The following is a 27,345-nucleotide window of genomic DNA, read 5'->3' on the forward strand; positions in this document are numbered from 1 at the left end:
AAGAGTTGCGTTTCTTTTTATTTCCTGCCTGTAATTGGAAAAAAAAAAAAAAAAAGACTTAAAAAAAGAATTAAAAAGTAGTAAAGAATGGGTCTAATTCAAGGAAGAAAAATCTTAGCATATATGTAGCTGAAGTGTTTTGGATACACGGAAATGTGCATAGGTGAAGTGTTGTTACTTCTACACACATGCACACAATTGTTGAAATAGAATCTCAAGTGCTTTCTCTTTTCAGAATATTTCAGTTTAGCTCCTGTTCTAGAAATACATAATGTTCTAGGATAGTGTGAAAAAAGCTATTTAAAACATATCTCTGATTTTTGCTTAAAGGCTGTTTTTGTCATAAGCAAAGTGACCATTTAATTAGTGTTCTGGTGCTTTGGTAATGCTCCAATAGTACCCTGTTTTCTTTTAGGAAAACAATAATCCTTCTAAGCTTTTTGTGATACATGCAAAGAAAATACTGCTGAAATAATTTTACTTCAGTGTTTATCTGATATAATAGGAAATGTCGAAACATCTTACAAATGTAACAGAAGTCAGTATATATCTAATGTGTCCGACTGATCTGCATGCCCAAGGTAAGTCCTAATTTTACAAATACTTCTGCATCTAAGAGACTTAAAACCCATAATCCTGTTAAGCACGTATGTAGCTGTTTGAAGGATCAGGGTCATAAATCCATATTTAGGATTTCAAATAGAGCTACATGACATGGCTTCAGCATTCCTGTGCACTTGTGATTGAGTTATGCTTCTAATAAAATTGGGTGCTTTGCTATCTGAAAAGCAGACATCTTTTAGCTATCATTTTTGGAGATTCTTTTAAAACACTATTTTTTTGAGACTCTGAATTTTGACATTCTGTATCCAATATAGCTGCTGTAATTTTTATTTTTTTTAAATCCACTTTCACATGGATAAGAATTTATTAATTTTTTACAATTATCTCTTGAAAAAGAACTTAAGTACCTGAGCAGATGGACAAGACATGGCTCATGGTTGGGCAAGAGAGATGCTGGTAGTGGTTATAATAGATACTGTTTGTCTGTCCAGTCTTCTCCCCTGTTACTGATTTAATAGGTTGATATTACAATTTAGCATCTTTAGACATTACCCAAAGTTTCAGAAAGTAAACAGCTATAAAGAATCTGCATTTGAGAAGGGAGCAGTAAAAAGGATCACTAACTATTGACCTATGAAGAATCTGTGTTAGCTTAAGATGTGGGGTTTTTTTCAGGTTTTCATGCTGCAAATTATACTTGAAAAAGCTTCTCTATGTTCATTCATCTTCCCCCTGCACGCCTGGCTGTGTGTGTGATAATCACAAACAGGTGGGATTTTACTATGGACTTAGACACTGTTGCTTGTATTCTTCCTATGAAGTCCCTTATTTGCTGCTGCCACTACAGCTACAAAAAGATAGTCTCAGGAAAACATATGGATTTATCTTCAACATTTTCTTCAACATGTTCATGAAAAACATATTTTTCAAAATAAAAGTGGCAGCATATTTTATGTAAAGGACCAAAAACATCATCTCTAATATACCAATCAGATGGTGGATCTTCAATTTATTGTCTGCTGTTTGGGAAACATTAGGATAGGGAAATGTATACCAGTGATGCAATAAACTTGAAGAATTTAAATCTATAGATAAGAAAATTCTTTCCAGGAACTGTAAGGGGAGTTGAGTATTTCTGCCAGCTCCTGGACTTCTTGTCTCCTTTTAAGCTTCAGAAGGAAAAAAGGAGTCAAACCCTCAGCAAACACTTAATAAAATTGAAATGTTGAAATGGCATTTGTGTCCTGTATCAGCATTTACCGATCCACTAAAGAACTTCTGCAAGACTCTGTTTGCAAAAGATATTTGCAAAATTTTCCTCCTAGGTTACAATGATGACTAGTTGCAACATAGATTCTATTCCAGTCACTAGAGTTCTGTGAAGGTGGAAGTCCTGTGTTGGCAATAAGAATGTTGCACGCTGTGTGTATGTTTCTTATTCAGGTCCTGGGAAAGCTGAAAAAGCAAGCTTCACTTTTTTTCTGATCTTGTAATCTGCAGTGGCCTGTGGGGAGTGCACTGATCCAGTCTTGTTAATGGCTTAGTGCAAGGATGTGATAAAAGTCCAGTAAGTTGTCAGTAGAAAGGCCATCAATAGAAATTTATTAAGAGTAATGCTTGAAAGTGAATTCCACCGGCCTCTGACAGTAAGCTGCTGTAACACTCTTTGATCCTGAAGGGTCTGCTGAATCTCAAGTTGAAGTCAATGGTTTGGGTATAAAGAGCAATGATTTAATTTTTGTTTCGTTAATGATTTATTACTGAATATTGCTGCAGCCTCTGGATTACTGTTTTTCTTTGCCGAGCCGTACTTTGAAGGCCTGTGTGGGAAGGGGAGTCTCGGAGCGCGCCGCTGCGGGGCAGCGCCTGGCGGGGCCGTGCCCGTGCGCCGCTCCCGGGGCGCTGCAGCCCCGCGGCCGCCAGGGGGCGCTCTGCGCACGGCAGCGCCCGCGCCGCGGGGAGCGGGAACGCGATCCGGGGGGACGGGATCGGCACCGGGGGGGGCGGGACGGACGGGATCGGCACCGGGGGGCGACGGGATCGGCACCGGGGGGGGACGGGATCGGCACCGGGAGAGGGGACGGGATCGGCATTGGGGGGGACGGGATCGGCACCGGGGGGGGGGGGACGGACGGGATCGGCACCGGGGGGCGACGGGATCGGCACCGGGGGGGGACGGGATCGGCACCGGGAGAGGGGACGGGATCGGCACCGGGAGGGGGGACGGGATCGGCACCGGGAGGTGGAACGGGATCGGCACCGGGAGGTGGAACGGGATCGGCACCGGGAGGTGGAACGGGATCGGCACCGGGAGGTGGAACGGGATCGGCACCGGGAGGGGGGACGGGATCGGCACCCCGACACGGCGCTGCTGGCTCCCCTCTGCTCCAAACACGGCGTGCTGCCAGCCACCACTTTGTTTCTGCCCTTAGAGAAGGTGGACTGCATTTTATAGCAAAACTAGAAATTAATTTCTGGCTTAAAATAGCACCTCCGTTAAGTAGCAAACGGGTTATTATTAACTTAGTACTTTTTCAATATTTCCAGTAGTTTGGACAGAATTTCTTAAGAGCTACATTAAGAGTTGGCTGAGATGATGTGCTTCCCTTTGTCAGATCTGCCTGCAGTCCTCTGGCAGTTTCCTGAGAGTGTAGTTCATATGAGCAGTCCCTGCGGAATTTAGTCCATTCGTATACTTGGAAGGACATATGTGCATAGTTGCTTTATGGAATTCGTGCCTAAACCTACTCCTAATAAATGTGGAGTGCTGATTAGGTCCTGTTTTTGATGGGACCTTTAGAATCAAGCCAATGTGATTAAGTCTCAGTGCTTGTTTAACAGTGGTGTGCTGATCAGTGTGAAAAGGGGAGTGACTGTGTACCTAAACTGGATGTCAGACAGATGAAAAGTTAGTTAATGTGGGGCAGAATTAAATTATTAGCAAGTGGAAGTCTTGCATCTTGGCCTAAACAGACAGAGGACTGTCTGTTCTGAAGAGATGTGCACACTTTAATGCTCCTCTTTGGGGAGTTCTGAAAGCTCAGTGCCATCCCTTGTCTCTGGACTGCCATGTGACTTTCTCCATTTACCAGTTTTTAAATTGCCCCATAATTTTTTTTTCAACAGCTTACTTGAAGCAAGTGAGTTGGAATTGTATCAAGGAGCAAAGTTTGAAATTCTTTGGCCAAAAATTTCTTTTTAACTGTAGGGGCAGATGCTACTGTTACCGAAGCTGTGTTTCCGGTTATGTACTTTGTTTGGTAATTTGGAAGACTTAGCATTAGTATCATTACTTACAGAATTGAGTAACTTTTCATTTCAAGACAGAACAGCAGCAGGATTTGAAATGTTTGAGTTTGGCAAGAAAAGGCTTGTCTGTAAAACAATGAAATTGCGTTGGGGAAATACAGTGCCTCTGTTCAGCTGGGGCAGGCTGAGGTACACTGCAAGCTGTTGTGAGCTGCAGCTGCATTTACCATCAAACACTGAGCTGGTGCCGATGAATGTTTTGTTTTTAGTGTCATGGAAACTGTGAGCCAAAGAATGGATATTCTATTCATCTGGGAAAATAGCAGTTCACTGCATAAAACATCAGTTGCTTCCAAAGCAGTTCTTAAAATAGACTTTGTGAATATAACCCTAGAAGTAAAAGTGCAGCAATTTAAATGACCTCAGTACTACTTTAGTTTTTTTAATTAGGATATATCTATGAATTAAATAAACACAGAGGAAGTGAAAGTTTCAAGATACAACTGTGGCATGGAACTCCTACAATGGTTCCATGTTTTACTTTACTATGCAATTTTAATTTAAAGAAATGGAGAAACCCAGATATTTCAATATCAGTGTTAATCCTTTTTACGATTCTTCTTCAAATGGCTTGCTCAAAGGATAGTTTTGATCATCATTCAGCATCATTTACTGTTTTGTACAGCAGAGTGCAAATCATAAACTCATTGCAGAGGCCGGATATCCAAGAGAGTGCTCTCATGGGCAATGAAGGAAAGAGGTATGGAACAGTGGTGTGTGGGTTTTTAGATGCATGAGCATTTTTGCAGAGCCAATATGTAACGAATAATTAAGGGAATTAATTCAGTTGAATTGGAAAACTTAAACTTATTTTGCTGAATTTTGGTGTTGAAGGAAAAGTAAGAGGTAAAGAGAATCCAGTACAGAAAAATAGATATATGAAGTCATTGCAAAAGGAAGCTGAAGAAATTGGAAGTAATTTGACCTGACAGAAGTTGGGGGGAGAATTGCCAGTTGCAGGATTTCAGAATCCAGGATTCTGGAATGGATGTGATACTAGTTAAAAGAAAGGAACCCTTGCATCCAGTGAAAGCGGTTGGATTCTTTCTGTTTATTGCTCTTTAGCTTAGGGTTGGCTGGGCTGTTGGTGTTTGTGGGCTGGTGAGGTTTTGTTTTGTTTTAATTGGGGGTTTGGAAATTAGGAGCAATATTTTTGATCTGCTGTAAGGCATGCTGAGCAGACATGGATGGTCACTGCCCTGCCCATGCTGTCTTACCTGCAGCTGCCCCTTCCAGACCCCAACCTGTGCTGGTGTAAGGGGCTGCTCCATGCCAGGTGCAGAACTTGACATTTGTTTTGGTTGAATTTTATGAGGCTCTTGTTGGCCCAATCCCCTAGATTGTTTCTGTTCCTCTGAATGGTGGTCCTGCCTTCAAGTATACTAACTGAATCTCAAAAATTGGGGTCTGTGCAAACTCTTTTAGGGTGTGTTCTGCGTTTTCATCCAGGCTGATAAAGATATTAAGCAAGAAAGGTTCCATGTACACTGTAATAACAGTTAGTAATAACAGAACTATAGATGCAGGGAGAGAGGTCAAAAGATAAATTTTAGTTGAAAAAACTGCATGAGACATAAAATAGGTGCTTCAGATGCTGAGATTTAGATGAATTACTCAGATCAGGATCAAGAAAAGTGTTTTATAAGTGTTTATGACTGTTCGATATTAAAAGCTAATATGTAGTTGAAAGCTTACAGCAGAGATAACAGCTAGGTATGAAATCAGAAGTGTCTTTGAAATTAATTCTTGTTTGTGTATAAAAGGCTCCACAACAACATGCAGGCTCCACAGTACCTGTTCTATAGTCCAGGGAGTTGAAATACAAGCAGGTAAAATAGATAAAAAGATACAAAGCCCATGTGGTTTTACTTTCACTCATTAATACTGTTTAGGCTTAGAAGGAAGATTTTCACTCTGCAGTACTTTCAGGTAACATAACCACATATCCTTAACACCCAGGTGGACATTTGGCCTTTTCCAGTCAATGCCTCAGGAGGTTCCCTGTGGGATGGGATTTGCCAGGGCCAGAATGCCTTTTGCAGAGGTCCTGAGGCAGGCCAGGAGGAGAGGTTGGGATAATGAGGAACCTGGAAAGTTTCTATGGCTGCTACCCTCGTCCTGAAGGGTAAATGCAGTTCCAGGCTGCAGGGCCTTGTCTCAGTCCTGCAGGCATTCTTCTGCACGTGGCTGAATAAGAGGCAGTTTGCTTCCTTAAGTGCAGTTCAGAGCATTCCAATGATTTATCTTCATTTGTTTCAATCTGCCAGCAAGCTCTGAATTTCCAGCAACACATTTAGATTGACAAAAAAAAAAAAGAAAAAAAAAGGCAGAAAAGGCTAAATTTAGGGGCAAGGTTTGAGTCATATTGCTGGTTCCAGTTGCATTTAAAACATTATCTGGAGCCTTTCACTCCCTTAATGCATTATTATTTTAATAGAGTAATAAGGTTATTCCTTTAAATAATTCTTTTAAAATGTATCCATTTATTGTCAATCAGGTTATCAATGCACATAGCTTACAAAACTCGGGTACACTGATAGTGTACTGTGCCACCTTACAGTGAAAAAACCACACCTTTCCCAAAAAATCAGATTTAAGAGCATTACCATTAGCCTACTAATCCATTATTAATAAAATTCCATTTTAGTGATGTCATTATTTATGATTTGATATCAGAGGAATAAATTCTTTGTATAATCCTATTTACTTATTTAAATATTGTACAAAATGAGCTTTCTTTTAGAGATCTTGCACTTTATGAATATTCTAAGACTTAGTAAAAACCAGCCTTAATGTCTGAGAGAACCCCTTGGTTTATATATATTTTTAAAAAATTAAAAAATCCTTTTGGAGTCAGGTTACCTCGACCTGCTGGTGCAGATGTGCAGAACATTAGCAATTGCTTTTACATTCTCCTTGCTGTTGAAAGTATTTTATCATTCTTATTCATGTCACCATTTCTATAAAATAACTATCAATATTGCAATGAGCATTCCTTTTGTTCTTAACATGCTGAGGAAAGGTGTTTTCCTTACCTGCTTTAGGTCATTTAAAGCCTCTGTAAAGCATGTGTAGCCAAGCATAGAGGTAGTGTTTATTGATATATGAAGTTTTAGTCTTTAGTTCATTGAGCAGCTCCCCATGTTCCGTGGTGTTTTTAAACCTGAGAGTTATGATCACCTTGACTATGTGTGGACTTGGGTTATTATCCTTTATGTTTCCTCAGTTGCATTCCCACACCTGTTACAATCTCTTATAAATACTCTGTGACTTAAAACTCCAATATTCATCCTTGAGGGGTCTTGGCAGTGAGGTATTGGTGTTTTCATAAAAACATGGAGATGTGAGGTGCCTGCAGATGAGGGATGGTTTAGAGAGGTCTGTATGCTTTGAGTGTTTTTTCAGTAGGCAGTTAGAAGTTTGTTCTCAGTGTAGCTCCAATACCAGTTTCCATTTCTGCAGCCAGTGATGTTCTCTTGTGCAGTTATTGTCAGTGGCTCAGGGCGTGAGAGGATTGCTTTGAATTTTTGGACATTTTTCTAAAGTCCTGTACTGTAAATACTGCATTTGTACTAAAATAAGAACACCTGTTTTAAGCTCTTACCTTTTTTAAGTAATTTGCATTAATCTAGACTATCTAATTCTTCTTTATGGGGTTTTTGTTTCACATTCTTTTGGCTTGATGTGCCTTCATATAATGCATGTGAGCAGTCAGGAGTTTCCAGCCCCTAACCAGGAGATGGCTCTTTGCAGGCACCCTCTCCTGAGGATTTCCCCTCCTGTTTTAACAGCTAACTTGATTATTCTGTGGTACCTATGGGAATTGTTTCTAGAAGAAGTAATACTCAGAAAACAGTTAACGTGTTGTTTTGTCTTCCAAAAGGTGTTTTAGTATCTAATGTGTGTTTGGGGTTTGGTTTTCTATGTTGTTTTTCTGTGTTGTTTGGTTCTTTGGGTTTGGCAGGGTTTTTTGTTTGGTTGTATTTTTTTGTTTGGGGTTGTTTTGTTTCTGTTGGTTTTTTTTCTCTTCCTTTAGTCTAGCAGTTACTGCTAGTCTGGAGGCCACAGTTTGGCCTGTTTTGTAAACCTCTGTCTCTCCAACTGAGATGGCTGTGAAGGATGAAGTTAGAAAAAGTCATGCAAATCATTCAAATAAAAACCATCAAAAGGGTTGCACAACAGAGGACCATTGTATGCATTTGCCAGTTGCCTTGTGGAAGATGCTTATAAATGTTTGTTGTGTTTGTGGCTGTGTTTATACACAAAATGGGCAAGGGGGAAATCTTTCTTTGTTGACAAGCTGACTTTTCACATTTAATGAGAATTAATAGATCTTGGATAGTAAGAGAAGCTGTAGATACCTGCAGAATATATATATATATATATATGAAGTAATCTAGTAATTTGTAGTAAGTAGTCTCACCAAAATAATCTTTTAATTGGAAACAGGTGTAACATTTTGTTGTAAAGTATGGATTCTCTATTCATTTCCAATTAAAAAATCCTCTTGACTTTAGACTTAAGAATGTAATTGATGTTCAAAGTAATTTTTGTCCTTAGATCTGGGACAAATTCCACCAGGAGAGCAAGGGATGCTTCTCAAGTTAACTATAAGTAGGAGCTTGGTTAGTTACTTAAGAACTTGAGCTAAATCCCTTGGGGATGAGGTGGGGGAAAATGGCAAAAGGAGAAATATTTTAATTGACAAAGTGAGGACACTTGGATACTCCAGAAAAACATGGAATGGATAGGTGAGGTAAGTAAATGTGTATGACAAATGCCACCAGTGGGGAATAGCTGTGTGTTCATATGCAAACTCACTTGGGTTATTGTTTTCTGGATATTCGATATCCCTGATTTCCCTCATTTTTAGTATATTTTAAATCTGTTTCTCACCGGGTGTTCCCTCTGTGTGCAACACACATAATGAGTTAATAGAGTGTTAACATTGTTAATGGTAAGGTTAGCCTGGGGTAGACATAGTAGTGGAGGATTTGAAACTACATGGAACAGCTATTCAGGAATTATTTAGTTTGCAGATACTTGCCCACATATGCTTGGGGGAGGAAGAGAAGAAAGTTCTTTCTTCAGGTTTGTCCTCCCTCTTCCCTCAGTCACTGCTGTGCATTCTTCCTGCCAGCGACTTCAGTGCCTTTTAGCCTTGCAAACATTTGATTTGTTATTCAGCTCAGTGTAAGCCTGCTAAGTGGAAGGACAGGAATAGTACTGAGAAAGGAGCCCTCATGGATCAGCCTCTGTTGGAATAGAAATGTTCTTAGTTTGACATGAGCATATAAATTACAAGTTCATAGGGTCAATCCAAATATAATGTGGAATTTAGTCCACCCTTACCTCCTGTGTATATGAAGTACATAAGAACATTAATAAATTGTTTTTATAGCACAAGATCTGTGCAGTGATCTGCAAACTGACAAAATACTCCATCTTTTCTTAGATGTACTTACAAATCAATGGGATGGAAGTGTCAAAGGCATATCTTTGAGAAGCAGGTTCTTTAATACCTCTTCACACACTGACATTATTTTTTAAAAAAATATTGTGTTAAAGAAGTTGTGAGAAATCCCTTGACTTCTGTGTTTAACATCTTTATAAATATACTCTGAGATTTATTGCCTGGTTGGTTCAAACAGTAGAATTTTCACAGTGAAAGACATCTGCAAATGCCAACACAACTGTAAGTATAAAAATTTCTGATCTTTTTAATCTTTGGAAAGCAAACGGAATTTTTTTTTTTCCAGATCATCTTGTGCAAATGTCAACAAAAGCAATAATTTGGTATTTGTTCCTAAATTGCAAAAGTTATAAAGGGAAGTTGATTCCAGGTAATTCCAGCTTCAGAATTTCCACGTTTTATGTTATTTGGATGTGAAAAGTAGTTCTCGATCCAAATAAGTAATTGGGTTAGATAACAGAAGTGTAATGCTGTCTTCATACAAATGAGAATTTATGGCATGGAGAATCCTAGGAGATTCCTGGCAGACCTGAGATTGGACTGTTAAATCCCATAAATCTCATTTGAAGTCACAGTTTTTTACTTCTTGACAATCATTAGTTTTGTAGGATCCCAGTCTTTCAAAATTTTGGCCGAAAAAAGGTGGAGGGAGCAAATCTGCAGTGTTAAACCCAAGTTTTGCTAAAACATTTACTTCTGCTGTCTGGGAAAATTGGTCTTACAGGATGTCACAGTATGGGGAAAAAAACTCCAGCATTTTTTCACTAGTCACAGTCTGTACATACCATTTTTATGATGAGCTGTATAGACTGCATTGCTCATCTACACTTGGGCATGGCATTTCTGGCTAAATATGTTTGTAGTTTCTCTTCTGTTACTTGATTAAATTTTTTCCAATAATAGGATTTTATTGTGTATTAATTACTAATTAAATTTAAGGTTAAAAATATGTCCTACGAGTTTGCAGACATTCTGTATTGTGTAGGTTTGACTGCTTTATTAAAAGGTGTGAGAGTGTGGATGAGTTTGCAAGACTTGGAGGGATATTGATTGGAGAAGCTGCTCGCAGTCAGAAGACTGAGCTAAGATGGAGCGAGTGCTGAGATAAAGGTTAGGTTAGGAAAGTGATTACGACTGGGGGCCTGCTAATCACTGACCTCTGTAGGGATCCTGTAGTTTATCACTAATCTCACTTGCACTTGGCATTTTTCTGTGTTGCTGCTTCATTGTTCATAGCTGAGTGAGTAATTTGGCTTGGAATGAACAGGAGGAGGGTGCTGCAAGTCCAGCAGCTGCACTTGTTGGCACTGGCTTGTTAAACATCCTTAGTGCAGCCAGCAGCATGCTTGGCACACATCAGCCAATAATACTTAAACATTGTCATGAAGAGAATAGGAGGTCATTTGTTTTAAGCCATTTCTTCAAATTGTGTTGCTCCAGATCTCTGTTTCATTTACAGGAGTTCTGGTCTCAACTATCATAAGGAAAAATGTATGTTGTATTTTTATGTGTATTCACAAAATATACACGTGTGCATTATAGATCTTTAAAATTCTAGAGAGAAGATACTAAAACTGTGACAGCCTCTATTAATGAGTAGGCTAGATAGCAGTAGAAAAGGAAGAAATTATTCCTATGCTGCTGTGGGAAATGCATAGATATGTAGTAAAATTTTTTATGGCTGCATGTGTCAGTCTTGCCTCAAAAAAGGCAAAACACCAAGTCCTAGGAGCAGAGGTGGATTTGTGTTTTAATCAAACATAGTATTTTTTCACTGTACTGAATAATAGCTGAATAAGAATTTTTAATTCCAACAAAATTTTAAAAAATAAAGAGTGGATCTGTAAGAACCTTATTCTAGAAATTTTGTGTGCTTTCTACCTCATGGTAATTTGGAAAGCAATATTGATTAGTAGAAAAATACCTACTTTGTTGAAGGTTTTTCTTGCATCTTTTGTATGTGCCTGTCAGTGTAGCTTGTGCAGATTGTTCCTTATTACATTGGATCTGCATATGAAAAATTATTTGATTGTATTCATTCTGTAGGTAACAAAGAAACATACTTTGTTGGATGTGGAGGGGGAGAAGGCAGTCTAATAATTGATTTCTAGCTGAATTACCAATACCAGTTTAATAACTTGAAAAGAAAAATAAATTCTCAAACTTGTCAACAATGCTTATAAACTGATTTTTGGGTAGGCTACCTGTTGGGACCATTTTAAAGTGTTATCATTGAAGAAATTATGTTTAGGAACTGTAAAAACATGCTTCGGTATTCACTTAAAGCAGATTCTCTGTACAAGTAGGGCAGACATGCTTCATGTCTGACAAACAGAGCAGCTGCCAGCTGTGGTCACTATAGCATTCATACTGGATGATAAACATTGCTTCATTACAAGATCTTGTTGCTTTCCATATTGCCAACCAAACAAATCCTTAGCAATGCACAGAAAGAGCTTCGGTCTGTAAAGGGTTAATTCTGTGGGAATTGAAATAATTTTTTTAGAGTTCTGTCATCTTCTCATAAGCCAAGCATTATCTAGAAGCAGTGGGAAAAGGCTGTTTTATTCTGGCAGGCATTTATAGCACATTCACTGAAGTAGTCTTCAAGCGAGTTAATGCAGTGCTGTTTTCAGCTCACTATCACTTTGCATCTTGCTGTTTCAGTTGGTTCTGTGCTCAGAGTTTTTAGGCTGCACAGCTGTTACACGTATGGATGTGTTGTGGAAGACAATTCCTCGTGTGGTATTCAAAGGCTATATTAAGTTGTGAGCGTATCACATTTAGACAAGTGATTGCAAGAGAAAAAAATTATTTACTAAATGTTTGAATTGGTAGAGAATGTGTCAAGGTTTTAAATTTATGCAGTTGGGAAATATTTGTGGTTCAAAATGCCTAGTGGGATTTTCTTGGTTGGGTTTCTGTTAACTCCATAGTCCCTGAACTTTTAAGTCTGTTGGGTGGTGACTAGGTCCTTGAAATTTTTCCTGATAAAAACACCCCAAGGCCCCATAAAAAACATTAATTCTAAGTTATTAAAAAATTCAAATGTCTCGTGAATTGACCTGTGCAAATGTAAAATTTTTGCATATAACCAACTCAATTGTTTTTAAATGTCTACTGCTTTATTCTAAATCTTGGAATACACAGCTCTGGTATATAGAGCCACTAGGATGTAACCTGAAGAAAAGTTTTCCACGATGCTGCTTAGTAAGCAAGGCATAGATTTTGGTTCTAAAATGACAGCATCTAACTGTTGTGTGAAAATAAAATCAGATCCAAAGAGGAAATAAACTTCATCTGGGTATCTGCTTTACTTTCCCAGCTGATAAGTCTGCACCTTCCCTCCATCTCTGCACAAACCTGTGCAAATGAAAGTGTTCAATAAGGATTTTGTCATTTACAGTGTTTTTTGCTCTCCTTCTTCTAATAAATATCGGGTGCCACAGTGAGTTTCCTTATTTCCCCGAAATGGTGAGCGTTAGTGTTTCTGAATTTCCAGCTGCAGTGCAAAAGAGACTCTCGCTATCTGTGTGTAGTGGGCACTGACTGAGACAAGACCTGAGGGGGCATAACAGACTCAGCTGCAAATCTTGTGGGGTAAGCCTGCAAGTCATTTCAGGGTCTGCTTTGGCTCTCAGTCTCATTGTATTTTCAAAGTTTGCATTCTCATAAGCACTGGGACTCCAGTAATTTTGGGTTTTACTGTAACCTCTACATTTTTATGCTCTTCTGTCTATCTGTAGAAGGTATGGATAAATAAGAAAGGTATTTCATAATCTGAAAATGACCAAAGGCATTCTGCTTTGATATATTTGACCATGTGTATGAACTTTATTGGATGCTAGAGACTGCTCATGCATTTTTCAGAGAGTGTGTATGGATGGGACCTACCTGTCTGTGAACCATCGAGGAAGTGTCTTCTTCTCAAACTTGACATTACGCACCTTTCCAGTACTTGTGAAGTATTGCTAAGTAATTTCTGGTTTTATTGATAAGTAAACATTACCTGTGGCATTAGCCAACAAGGGTGTAAATAGTGAGAATGGCTTTGTGCCTAGACTGGAGCAGCTGAGGATGGTTGAGATAACAAAGGGCAGTTTGACATCTGTACTGAGGCTGTGATATGGCCAGACAGCATGACCTGGGAAACCTTGGTCTTTTATCACTGAAGCTTCAGAGGCTTCACTGGACTCCAGCAATGTGCTCTAATGGTGCCCAGGGTCCCTCACCTCTGTCCCGTCCTTGTGCTGTGCTAATGTGGAGATCCAGCTGCTGCCACTGCTCCAGTGCAGCTCCATAGTTTGAGAGGGTACCAGGAGCAGGACTTGAGTGTAGGCTCAATGCTAGTCTGTTTGATTTTGGTGTTTAAAAAATGTGTACCTTTAACATTGTGCCGCTACTGCAAGTTTGACAGTGCTAAGTGCTTGCACTGGGAATGTGTTTGGGACTATCAGTGAAAGGCACCCTCTCATAGTTGATTCTGGGTTGTTTTCCAAACCCTTCATTGAAAAGCTAAGGCATTTGAACACAGGTTAAATGTTAATTTGCTCCAGCTAATTTTTGATAAATATTTAGGCACTTCAGAATCAGAAAGCTTTGACTCTTCCTGGTCACTTCTTGGAAGCAAATTTACTGTAGATTGGGCTGTTGGAGTAAGCTTTTCTCCTTTAATATGAATCTGCCGTACTTGAAAAATTATAACATTTAAATAACATGATTTTATGCATTCTTATCTAACAATTTCTTGCTTACTACACAAACCATAATTTAAATCATAATTTTTCTAGCCTCTGTAATTGACTCTTGTACAAATATTTGTTTTAAAGCCTGCCTGGAATACTGCATACTTCAGTCAAAGTTGTTTATCATGTGATATGAGATTCTCATTTTCTGGAAAGAAAATGCTGAGTCTGGTTTAATATGAACAGCATGATTCATCCTACTACTTATAATTTTGCATGCTAGGTATTTTATTTGCTTGGTGCTTGATAGTTTTTGGAGGCAAATTGCTTCAGCAGAAAAATGTTAACTTTTTTTCTTCCTTTGTTACGGCAGAGCTGCCATTTTTCAAGCAAGCTATTGTTGACCATTGGTAGCTATCACGATAATAATCTTGCAGAGATGTTGTTCCAAGAGATTCAGACTTCCTCTTCCTCCCTGCTTACAAAAGATCCACTTTTAAAATGAACAATAAGCATACTTCAGATTTTCCTCTTATGAAATTATATTTAGGGGACTTTTGGTAGTAAGAGAGAAAAATCAGAAAAAGCAAAGGAAGTCCTATTCTTGAAGTGCAATTGCAGTAACATGGAGCTATTTATCACTGAAATTGGAATGTGAAAGAAAGGCTACTTTTTCTTCTTTTAGGGCAGGATAACACGCACATCATTTGCAAAGGGAATGCCTAGTTGGGTGAGATAGCATTCATTTTCAAATGGGTAGATCTGGTTAATTAGTGCTTGCCTTTGGATAAGATTCTGAGTGGTGGTACAGGGTTTTTCTGAGCCCTGTGCCGTAATTAGGGCAGGCACATACACTTGGTGTTTTCTGTTATACACAAACTTGATGAGTGTCTGATGCTTGGCATTGTTCAGTGGGCTTCTATTCAAGACTTTTTTCACAGTGTTGATTGCTAAACTTCTGAGCTCTACTGGAGAACTTGCACACTGAGTTTTCATATACAAACATGCCATTTTCTGACATACCTAACAAATGCAGCACTGAGTAGTTTTTCTGGAGCTGGCAAGCCCATTGCTAATGCCTTGTGACCTCAGGCAGCAACATCAGAAGGCAGCCACTCTTCACGAGGCACCGCGTTCTCCGTGCTACCTACGCACAAAGATTGCATTTATTATGCACAAAAGTCTGTTTTGCTGTCTTGCCCAGTTGTATTGCTTGAGTTTTGTACCTGCTGATTTGTGCATTAAACAAAAAGATTTTTAAGGATTTAGGGGTGAGTGTCTAGAGCTGAATGAATCAGCCATGGTTTAAGGTTGGTGTGAGTTTTACTGTTTTGAATGAAATTTTTGTTTACTTTTCATATGTTTTATTTTATTGCTCAGTGTATTCGTTGTTTAAGATGGATACCAGCTAAGTGTTAGTTTCATGTAGGAAGGAGAAATGTCTATAAATGTCTCTCTACCTTTGCTTATTGATAATGGAAATGAAAACAAACTTTTGTCTTTTGTATTTCAACATACTGGACAGGAATATTTTATGGTATCTGACTGGTTACAAAAGGAATTTAATTAGGTATCTAGGTCATCTATTACTGTAGCGTTGTTTAAGTGCGTTAAATACAGACATGTAAAAACCTGATTTTATTTGTGCAACTTGATGTTTGTAAATTTATTATGATGCTGATAGATTTTCTGAATTGCACATAAAAGGATAACTGATGCAGTTGTCTAGGGGATTTTAAAAATAACCAAATTTTAAATTTCTTTCTTTTATAGGAAAAACCTCCGACAGAGGTCCATTTCCACTGTATGGTAGAGATACAGGCTTACCAGGCTGTCAAGTAAGTACAGAGTTTCTTCATTTTAGAGTGATGATTTTCTTCATGTTATTTCTAATGAGCCAGACTAAGAATACTTTGATCGTTGTTTAAAAGTTTGTTTTGAATGCACAGGAAGTTTGGCTGTTTTAAATTTAAATTATAAAAAGTATAATTAGCATATGATTGCATTCAGTGTCTGTTGATAAAGATTTAAATAATTAATGTGTTTATAATTCTAAGAAATTAATTTATTTTCTCAAAGAGGAATAATTTTTTAATTTTACTGTAGGTTGAGTATTTCCTTTGAACAGATATTTTCAGGAGTGTCTTTATTCTGGAGGATACATCTAGTATATGAGTTTGACATCTTGGTTTTCAGTCTTTTAACTAGTAGCTTGGGAGGTGTGAATGGGCAGCACCATGTGGCAATGCTTCCCCTATTAAGAAAGGATCATTCTCACAGCCTTTACTACTTTTCTGCAACGCAGATGTGGCAAACAAAGACCCATTTGTAGCTGTATGGGTGAGCTTTCAGCAACATTTTCCCAAAAAGCAGTATAGCTCTTTACCTGAGAGTTATGGGCTTCACATTATTGCCAGTCTAGACAGTAAAACATTGTATTAGTGTAGTTACTGGTTGAAATAACTCTGTACGTACTCTATTTAAATATAATAAATTAAATTTGACATCAGTTTGGAAGCAAATTAATTTCCACGTTACTCTTTCATTAAGTTAATGTTTTGTATTGGAAAATGGTTTTATGTGAACTTTGCATGAAATTCCATTCTGCTTTGCAGTAATGAGTGTAGTTTCTGTTGTTCTGTTTCTCAGTGAGGAAAGTCCTTTTATATCTCTGTATATTTAGGATTGTTTCTGTCTAGTACCATTTAATAATAACTTTTTACATATATCCATAGATACATATACCCTACAATCTTATACATGTTTGTTTTTATTAACATCATTTTTAGTTCTGTTTATCCCTTTGATAAGCTTCTGACTATTTAATCTCCCTCAAGTTTTTTTCCTTTAAAATTTTTAGTATGTGTCAAAAATGTTACTGTAGGTAAATCTATATTAGTTTCATATTCAGGATAATAAAACAGAAACATACAGTTAACTTTCAATTAAATATTAATTCCATTTAAATTCATGTGATAAGTTACAGTTTGTACTTTCTTGGGTCTTTGTCAGGTAAATTTGCCAGCATTTGAATTATTTAACTTGGACAGTGGTGGGGTTTCTGAATCTTTTTGAATTTTTTGTTTGTTTTTTTGTAAATGCATGGTAGTGCTTGAAATACAGCTCTCATTGCAGCTACAGTGTTTGAAATCTGTCATAGAGAAGCTCCAAAGTGATCATGGGAGGTCATTACTACCCAAATGAAGAATCAATCAGCTGCATTGTCCCTGACAGAGGTTTCATGTGGTCAGTTCTCAAGAGTCTAGAGATGGAAGAGACTGCATGAGCACCCCGGCTTTCATTTTCAACTACTGAAGTGTAATTACTTTAAGAAAGTTTCCAGGTCCCTTATCTAAACATCACTGTAATTAAAGTAGCTAACTCTTGTCTTACAGACGGTGAACATGGAGAAGAATCTATTCTCTTTTAAGTCTGTAGAGGCTGGAAAAACCATTAGATGATTAAGATGATAAGGAGTCCTTAGAAAAGATAAGACATAACTGGAGTTAATTTTTACCTGGGCGTGTAAAGTGCAGGTATATTTTAACAGTGGCTATGTATCAGGATCTAGCTCAGACTGAAATATTACTAGAAAAGCTTATGCTCTGCTCTGAATGTTCTCCAGTAGGTTCACAACTCTAGGGAATTCCAGTGCTTTAAATGAAGTCAAGTACCTCACCTCGGGCCTTACCACCATGGCAAAAAGAAATTTCCTGGATCTTTCACCTAATACTGTGAATTTTTTGCTGGGTGGTACTTTCCTATTTTTCTAACAAATATCCAGTTTCTGATACATATTTGAATTGTGGTGATCTGCAATTTCCCAATACCTTTTTATGATAATGCTGGCTAGCTTGCTATTCCTCACCCTGTGTTTTTCGGTTTACAGGTTCCATGTACAAAAATGTATTTACTTTCTTAGCGCACTGCTTCTACCATCTCTAAATTCGTCTGTGCAATTTTGAATTCCAGCCTTCCACTGCGTTTGTAGATCCTTATGGGTTATTTGCTTTGTGGGTTTAGTAAATGTAGTCTTCATTTTTCATCCAAGTCACTAATTAAGAGGTGGAATGATGCCCAAAACAGACGCCTGCAAAATCTAAGTTAATACATTCACCCATTGCTGATCATAAAATCTTAGCTGTTTTTCAGTCGGGTTTGCTCTGTATTCAGCACTAGTTTTAGTTGTCCTTGGTTTCTTAGTATACCTGTGAAATGTGGAAGTGATAAAAGCCTTATTAAATCATCTATTATGCCATCTGAGAAGGAAATTATTTTATATAGTGTACTCCAGCTGAATCAGTATCACTTCTTCATTATCTTCTGACATTTGCAGTCTATTTCTTCCAGTATTCTTAAAAAAATAAAAAGGAAATTTAGGTTGTTGAGGAATTACAAGCCACTACTCTTCTTCCTCTCTGAAACCAACCAACCCCACACTTTTAGTTTCTGCTCTGAACCATGAGCTCTTCAAGGACAGCAGCTAAGGTTTCTGAAATGATAAAATGGCAAGAGCCAGTCAGTCTCCTGAGTTTGTTATTGGGTACACATGAATTGAGCTTCTAACTTAACCTAACTTCTCCAAATACTCTTGAATCCATCCTTCTCCTACCTCCTTTCCTTATGTTACTGGTGTAAAGGGTATTAATAACCTAGTATGGAAGTGTGAGGAGTTTTAATTTTTACTTTCTGTTGAGTTTACAGAAGGCTGCAATGAAGATTTTCAAGACTACTGTAAACTGCAATGTTTCAGAGTCTTAGTATCATTCTCACCTTTTACTGAAAATAATCTAAGCAGTGATTTGTAGGGACTGTTTGCTACCTACAGGCTTTATATTTAGGCTGTAGGAGTTGAAGTGTGATTGATTTTCAATGTAGCTTAAAAACCTGAGCAACTTAGGTAATAGAATCTGATTCAGCTGTAACGTTTAGTCACAAGAACGTAAATATGGCTAATTTATGAATATTTTTTTAGCAGGAAGTGCAGATTCTCAGCTTTTCTTTCCATCAGGTGTTTTAAACAAGCCAAAAAGGAGCATCCAAAAGTATATGGACTCTAAGTGGATGGGTAAGATGACAAATTGAGGCTTGTGTAGAGCTGATTTAGATGAATGCTAAATATTTTTACCTGGAGGAAGAATTGACAGCTTTTAGAAGAAATACTAAAAACTCTATTTTGCTGTCAGAATGAAATGCAATGCTGCATGACTTGATACAAAGTCTCTTCTTGTGTCTTTGAATTAGAGGGCAGGTGGTGGTTTGTGGTTTTTGTGGGGGACTCCACCATTCCTGTTGGCCATGTAATTGCAATTTTGGGAAGGACATCTTTTCACAAATTATAAATCAGGTAAAAGTTAAATTTTCAGGAAGCTTCTTGTAATAAAAAGGATTTTTTCCGCATTTGTGTTGTTTAGTACTTAAAGCAGTAGCTTATGTGAAAGAAACAACATTAGACTTTAGATATTGAATTCACTACTCCCGTTCCCAATATCATCAGAAAGGTCCCCAGCTGTCACTGCACATTGGTTTGACAGGTCTGAGTTTAAAGAAAGCCAGGGGTCTGCACTATTTTTAAAGTGGAATTGAGATAAATGTGCAGTACATGTGTAGCTGTTAGACTAATTCTTCTAATTGTTTGTGTGGATTTCCACAGAAGGTGAACTTTATCCCCAGGAGCCCATGAGTGCCCTGGGTAATTGGCAGGGGGATGCTCCTTTAGCCTCACAGTGCCTGTTCTCATGTGCCTGGCACAGTCTCTCCCCACTGGCATCACTAGGCTCAAGATAGTAAATTGTTGGTGACTATCCCCTTAATGTTCTATTTTCATTCCAAACAATCATGCATGAAAAATAGACATGATGGATTTTTTGACATGCGGAGATAACACATTTATCCTCCCTTCATAATAATTTGAAGTCTGCACACTATCCTGTGTGTGGGAAAGGAGGTAGAATCGAGTGCAGAATGTAATGGATGCTAGGCAGGAACTAAAGAGTCATTCACCACTTGTGGTTTAAGGCATAGCCTTTTAAAAGAGTCGTATCTTAATTTACTCCATTTTTGTTACTCATTAATCTCAATGGTCTACATGATGATGGGACACTTTAGAAATTATAAAACCCATTTAGAAAAAACTGCTGCTGATTAAACTGTAGAATATGAGAGTGCTGGAAGGAGCTATGGATTGAATATACTAAGTACATTTCACTTAGATTATGTACAATCATATATATAAAAATAATTTATAAAATATACACTACTCTATACTACATAATGTATATACATAATGCATGAAATATATAGCATTACACAGACAGTGTATGGATAACCTATATGATACTGTGTACACTACATATATTTTATTTAGTAGCAGATGGATTTTTAACTCGTTCTTGCTGCTATTGTTATATAAGTTTTGTGTATGTTGGTAATGCACAATAAATAAAGCAGCTTTTTCTTAGATGAAATAAATCCAATAGAAAGCTGGTCCATCAATATTTGCAGTAATATTGCTACCCCATTTTCCCTTCAGTAGCCATCAGCTCTGCCGTTGCCATGAAGCTAATGTGAGGTGACTCATTTAGCAGCATATTATTGCATCATTGCAACATGATGTAAGGCCCATCAGGCTTTATTAAATTAGCCTGAATTTTGCAGTATGACAGTAACATTTTATGCACATTAGCGCCACACTTAGTGCTCCTTACGGGGATATACTTCAAGTAAACATATTAAGACATGATTTCAGACAACTTTTCAGAATTTACCTATTCTCCTTTCTTCACAATTTAATGTGGAACTTTAAAGGTTTGTATCTTGTTGCCTGCAAATTTAGCTATTTATTAAAGAATAAAATGGCAGCATGTTAGACTGTATTTTTTAGCTGTTACATCCTTAACAGATTAAAAAGTTGTTTTATTTTTGTGCAAAATAAAATTGTTTCTTAACAAACACTATAAGAACTTTTGGAATAAACTCAAAGAATGCCTTTAGCACCAATTTCTTGGGCAATTTAACAGATGATCACTTCAGCAAAAGAAATGACTGCAAGTATATGTTACTTTGTCTTTGCATAGTCAGTAATTTGCCTCTTTAAAATTTAAAGAGACTTTAAAGCAGCTTGAGCAGAATTCCAACCTAAAGAACAATCCTGCAATGTTGGGGCAAGTAGTATCTCAGAGCTCACTCTCTAATAGCTGAGGAAGTGTAATGAGGGTACAATTCCAGAAATTTGAGCTGCCTAGGGAGAACATAAAAGCTTGTTCGTATTGTGCAAAAGCAAAAATGGCAACTTTTTTGTATTACTGGCTAGGTGGTGAGGATTAAGCAAGCAAAAGGTGAAAGGAGTATAGATACCACAGAATAGTACAAATTTAAAAGTATTTTTTAATATGTTCCTAAACTGTATAATTGTAAGATGTGTATTTGGTGTAATGAAGAAGATTGACTGATTTTAATGCTTTTAATAAAGCATCAGGTAACATTAAACAGCTGTAAGATTAAGCATATGGACAAAAATGTGATTATTAGAAGATAATGTGAAATATGTATGCGGGAAGCAGAAATGAGATCTACTGATAAAAAATGGAAAAGTAGAGAGGAATATGAAAAATGTAATTGGAAATACAAATTTTGTGAGAACAAAAAACTTGGAAGTGACAACAGTGAAAGAAATGAGTGATTGTGAACAGTGGGATAGAGCAGGATTTTAGTGGCATTTGACAGCTGAGATGTTACTTAAAATGTAAGAGTTAGACTAGAGAAAGGAACTTGAAGCACATCGTATTTTCCAAGGTGGTTGTTGTTCAAATGGGTGCAAAGGCACGCAAATAAATCCTCCTCAGGCTGCAGGTGTAGGCCTGAGGAGCAGCGTGGCAGCCCAGCACTGCAGCTGCTCCTACGATGCTTTGCCAGGCTTGCTGCTAACCAGTGTCCAATAAACAACCAGAAAGCTCTTCCTCCTCGCTGCTGGAGTGTGTTTGAGGATGCTTTAGATGGATCTTTCCAATGAGGCAGAAAATTACGTTTTTTTCTGGACCTTTCTGATGAGTGGGGCCTTAGAAAGGCCACGAGCACTGGCACCAGTTGCTTTTCTTCCTTCCTCACGTCGTTTTAGAAGCAATATAGAGAACATGATGTCTCCTTAAATCCAAGTAATACTGAGTTATGGAAGTATAAAAAATTTAAGGCTTGTACATGTGTGGGGTTTTTAATACCAGTATGACTTTAAAGCTGAAAAACTGATTTTATTTTGTAAATTTTCTCTTTTTAATCTCCCCTTCTCTGACACTTTTGATATCAGGTGTCTCCCTGAAGCAGATTTTTACAGCTGAGCTATCAATCTCTAAGAAATGCAGCTGCTGAAGGAAAGGCTGAAACAATGTTAACTGAAGCAGTGACTCTGGATTCTGCCAGCCAGCTGATACCATCCTAAAAGATTGCGATGGGGAGAAGGATATATAGTTTTAGGGCAGATGGAATGCCTGAACTTTAGTTTCTTTTGCTTCATTTTACTTCTCAAGTAGAATCAAGCAATATTAACCTTCTTTTCATCATGATTTATTAGAAGTGAATTACTTATTGTGCTATTGGGAAAATATCTCCTGTCACTCAGCAGATAAGGAGTCTGCAGAACCTTTTTAGGAAGTGAAAATGTATGGGGCACAGGCTAGATTTCTTTTTCCAGCGCTGGAGGTGACCACCTGAAGTTAATCAGGGAAGACATTCCCCCTGGAATAAAGTGGGTAGCAGGTGTTAGGAATTTGTTATAGTTGGAGGAGGGATGCTATTTATAAAGGGGGAGCAGTTCTGTAAGGAATCATTTTCAATGCCTTTACCAGGCAAACAGTTTCTTGTCTTTGCCCTTCTCTTTCTCACACCATTTAGGGTTGGCAAATTTTCTTGCCACCTTTTTTTTTTTTTTGTTTATTTTTGATTGTATTTAAGATTAGGAATATTCTGTAAACTAATATACATGTTATCCTGCATACTGCTGCATAAGGAAGTAAAAATAATTCTACAGCAAGGAGTGCAGATAAAACTTATTTGGTAAATTACTATTTTTGTCCAGCTATTTTGACTGCCTCAGAGCTGGGTGCTTCTCAATTACAAATTTATGGTATTAATGGAGGATGGGGAAAATATTAGCTCAGCTCTGTACTCCCAGCCATGTCTATTTGAATGAGCTGGATTGCCCTTTGGATTTTGTTGAAGTGAGCATTCCTTTTGTCTGTAATTACTCTAGTATGTTAAGCCTCCATTTTCCTTCCTTTTTAAATTAATAGGTAGAGAAAGTCTCTTCCCAAACTTCACATATGCACAAATAACTGGTGTCAAGAGGAATAGAGGCCCTGAGTAGGGGAGGGGGGGTTGAGTGGTGCAGGAACCTGTTACTGAGCACTGCTTCCTGGGATGGGTGGGGGAGTGGAGCTTGGGCACTACTCAGTGATGGAAAGAAACACAAGATTGGTCATTTACGTTCCTCCTTCATGGAACTAAACCATCCAACTTGTGCTGGTTTCAGCTGTGTTCTGGAGTGCTTTTTGAGACACTGGTGCTCCTGTTGGCACAGGTTTCTGAAGAGCAGGGAGAGAAGGATAACACCTACTCAGGAAAGGGGATTGTAGCCCAAGATACTTCCTGGCCATCTCCTAGCACCCTACTATTGAACTGAGCTCTCCCTTGATCATGTGAAAATATATGGGTTCTCTGTGTTAAGTCCTAACATTTAACTGGTTGCTTTATTAACATACCCTCATCGTGTTAATGATTTTCTGACTCAGTGCTTAGAGCAAGAGAGATTTGGTTGTGTGGGAGAGGACATGTACAACTTCCATACTATATACATGAAATGATCTACTAATGGTCTGAAATATTTTTAAATCATTTTGCTGAAGATGCAGAGGGAGGAACGAATGCGAAGATAGTTTGAGCTTTATAATATCCTTTATAGTCTGACTTGTGTAAATAAGACTCAGCATAAAATCCTTTATTATAATATTGACTCCTAATGCTAGTATCTTATAATCACAAAGGAAAGCAAAGAGGGTGGTACCATAAAAATTAAAAAATAGATGAATAACCACTCAGCAACTTCTCTTGTAAAATTTTGAGTTCTTCAGAAAGTGGCTTTTGTATAATCACAGTAAGGACGTTGTTCAAATTACTGTTTTCATAATGCAGTGAAAAGATTCAAAGGCAAAGGGAGGAGTGCCTGACCTGTAATCACAATGCTTAGTAATGCCTTCCTAGAATTCAGTCAGCAACGCAAAATACCTTGCCTGGGGGGATGAAGGAAGACAAGCTGAGCCAGCATAACCTCCGGGATTGGACACCAACATCAGCAGGGTGCTGCTTTAGAAGCGTAAAACTGAATTTGTAGTCTTGCCAATATGTAGCATCAGTGCAGGGAAGACAATATTGCAAAAGAGAAGGAAGGGACTCTTCAAAATATTTGTGTTAATCAGGGTCTTTAAAGACATTTAGATGCAAAAAGAATACAGAATTATTCCTTCCCTTTTCATTTAATCTTTGCTCTCCTCACTGCTAAAAAAACCCCATGTATGTAATTCTGAATAAACTCCTTTCTTCTCTCTCCTCTGTCCCTGTGCTCAGTCCCACTATATTTACACATGAACAGAATTTGCCACAGTAGCAGCCTCTGCTTAGGTACACACATGAGTAAGCAGCTCACGGTGATCCGGAAAAGCTTTGGCATAAAAAGAGAATATATTGATAACCTGATCTTCATCGATGTTAACATTAATTGGAAAGACAGTAAAGCTAAATGTAATTTTGCTTGTGGTGTTGCATCACTTCAGTATTTAGTACCCTAGGTAGCTGTTTTTTAATCCAGTGAGCTAGATTAGCCTGATTACACTGGCAGGATGCAGTTGATGGATGACTGTCATTATCTTCTCAAACCTGCATGATACTTTAGATATAGGAGATGATAATTAAATTTTCAAGAGACTACACTGAGATTATAAGACCTAAGTATTTTTTTAAAATGAGGAATATGTTTGCAATTATCAACATGTTGTTAAAGGATCCTCTCCTGAGATGTTTTATTAGCAACCCCTGATTTCCTTTAAATTGATCAAGAAAAAAAAAGCTCAAGTTATCATATAACACTTTAGATGTTGTTTTGGTTTTCTAATTCTGATATTTTCCTTCTCCTGAAACAGACCAAAAATGTATCTGATCAAATCTATTGGTAATGGCTTGAAGATGTACAGGTTAGCACAATATATTTAATGAAACGTTGTTTGAGACAAAACACTAGAGAGGATCATAATTAATGCCTCATTTTCTGCCAGTTGCTATTGATTACTCATTCAGAGTCCCTTTGTTCTCAAAATGGTAACACTGTATTTCACATTACTATTTGATGATATTCTCAGGATGAGATTCTTTAACAACATGCTGATAATTGCAAACATATCCCTAAAATTTAAATTTATAATGAATTTACATCATATGTCAGTGTTTTTTCCAAATTCAGCTCCTATTTTGGAGTGCATATTCATTACAGTTTCCAAAGACTGGAGACTTGAGTAAAGTGAAATTCAACACTTTATATCTTAGTTATATTTTCAGCTTAAACGGCATGACGTGGAACTTGAGTGAATGGTCTTTTTGCAGCCCTAACCTCCCTACTGGACTAGGATTTTAGAGCAATTATTAGTGTTGTAGCAGTGTTGTGCTGGGTTTTCCTTTGGAAACACCATAACAAAATTCAACTTTGCTGGGGGATTTTGCAAGTTTACCAGAGTTCGACTTTTCTGTTTTGTTATGTTCTTTTAAGCCAGTTTATGCAAATTGTCAGGTTTATCTATAAGGGAAGACATGCAATATTGAGACACATTATTTCCATGCTCTAACACATCCAAATAGCTCACTGAGTAAAAAGGACATGCACATGAAACTTGTGCTCTACCCAGGGCAACATTTCAAGTTTACAGTAAGGCAAGGAATGCACTTGCCATCTGCTCTGTGTAATTCTGAGAAATAGAGAGATGCCAAGTGAGTTTGTCAGCGACTGTGGTGGGATAATGGAGGGATTTGATAGAGATGAATGGTGTTGCATTACATTATTTTATAAAAGTAAAGTATGCAAGCTCCCAATTTTTAACTAAACATTCAAGTACTTTTTTTTGCTTTACCTGTAGACAGTTTTCCTGCTTTAAATTGGTACAGCCTGACTACTAGGATTGAAAGCATAAACTTTACGAAAAGGAAGCTAATGCAGAAAAATAGGAAAAATAAAATCTAGTTGAATCTAGTTGGGGAGGTTTTCAAGATCTAAGTTTGCAGTTGGTGAGTTGCAGCTCTCATTTCACTGCCAAAGCAGACTGCCTTATTATGCCAGCATAATAGGCCTGTCATAATCAGTTGCATATAATGGGCTAATGCTTTTATTCTCAACCATATTATTCTTTTGATAGAAAATAATGAATAATGTAAAGGCACACAGTTGTATTTGGATGAAACTATCACATAGTTTGGCTATGGCTACGCTGGGAAAATTTGAATCCTTAAAAGTGTTTGCCTGTGTTTGCATTTAAGAAAAGAATGTGAATAAGAATTAGACCAAGAAGCACAAGGCTACCTGCCTGTGGCAAAAACATTTTTGAACAGGTAAAACTTTATATAAGTGGTGTATGGAGTATGTTTTCTAAAACTATGTGATTTTCTGGACAGCTTGACTTTCCTGTTTGTATAGAGCCTAAATGTTAGAGAGCTGCAAAGAATATTATATATGGACATCTGTAGGCCTTTACTTGTTCACTTTTTTTTTTAATATCAAAGTAATATCAAAGAAATGTTTACCAACATTATTAGAATTTTGCTGGCTGATGTCCTAGAAGTTCATTGAAGTCAGAGCAGTGTTGGTATCAAATTGTTTCTAGAGAGTTATAGAGTTGGGCTGGAGAGAAGAACACTTAGGAATTAGTCAAACTCTTTTTTACTTTAATGTTTAAATTCTTTGAAAGAATCAATTTAAAAACAATTTTAAAGTAAGTTGACTAAGGAGCCTCTTTTTATCTTGAGCATATCACTTTGATATAAGCATATGGTTGACTGGGTTGTTAGTTTGAATGGAAGTGAACTTTGCCTGCACGAAAGTGCAGCTGCAATGCAAAGTTACTTGTTTCCTGTGACAAAGGTGCAGAAATCCACCCCCTTTATGTAAATATGATTCTTCTCCCCCCACCTCATCCTTGCAATGCTTGAATAGACGACTCCCCTGCATTTCATTTTTATGAGAATACTCTTTAGGAAAGTGACTCCTTTAAAGCATTTGTTGAGATA

General features: G+C 37.6%; 1 protein-coding gene across 7 annotated transcripts in view; it reads left to right on the forward strand.

Moving 5' to 3' along the window:
• The window catches only part of TCF12 (transcription factor 12), a 159,898-nt gene that overhangs the window by 74,223 nt on the left and 58,330 nt on the right, over nt 1-27,345 (forward strand). For all 7 annotated transcript variants that reach the window (XM_058847208.1, XM_058847211.1, XM_058847210.1 and 4 more), the window contains exon 7: nt 15,805-15,869. In XM_058847208.1, coding sequence (XP_058703191.1) covers nt 15,805-15,869 — 65 coding nt within the window. The remainder of the gene's footprint in view (nt 1-15,804; nt 15,870-27,345) is intronic.

The sequence above is a fragment of the Poecile atricapillus genome, chromosome 11 (genome assembly GCF_030490865.1).
Source record: "Poecile atricapillus isolate bPoeAtr1 chromosome 11, bPoeAtr1.hap1, whole genome shotgun sequence".
NCBI lineage: Eukaryota > Metazoa > Chordata > Aves > Passeriformes > Paridae > Poecile > Poecile atricapillus.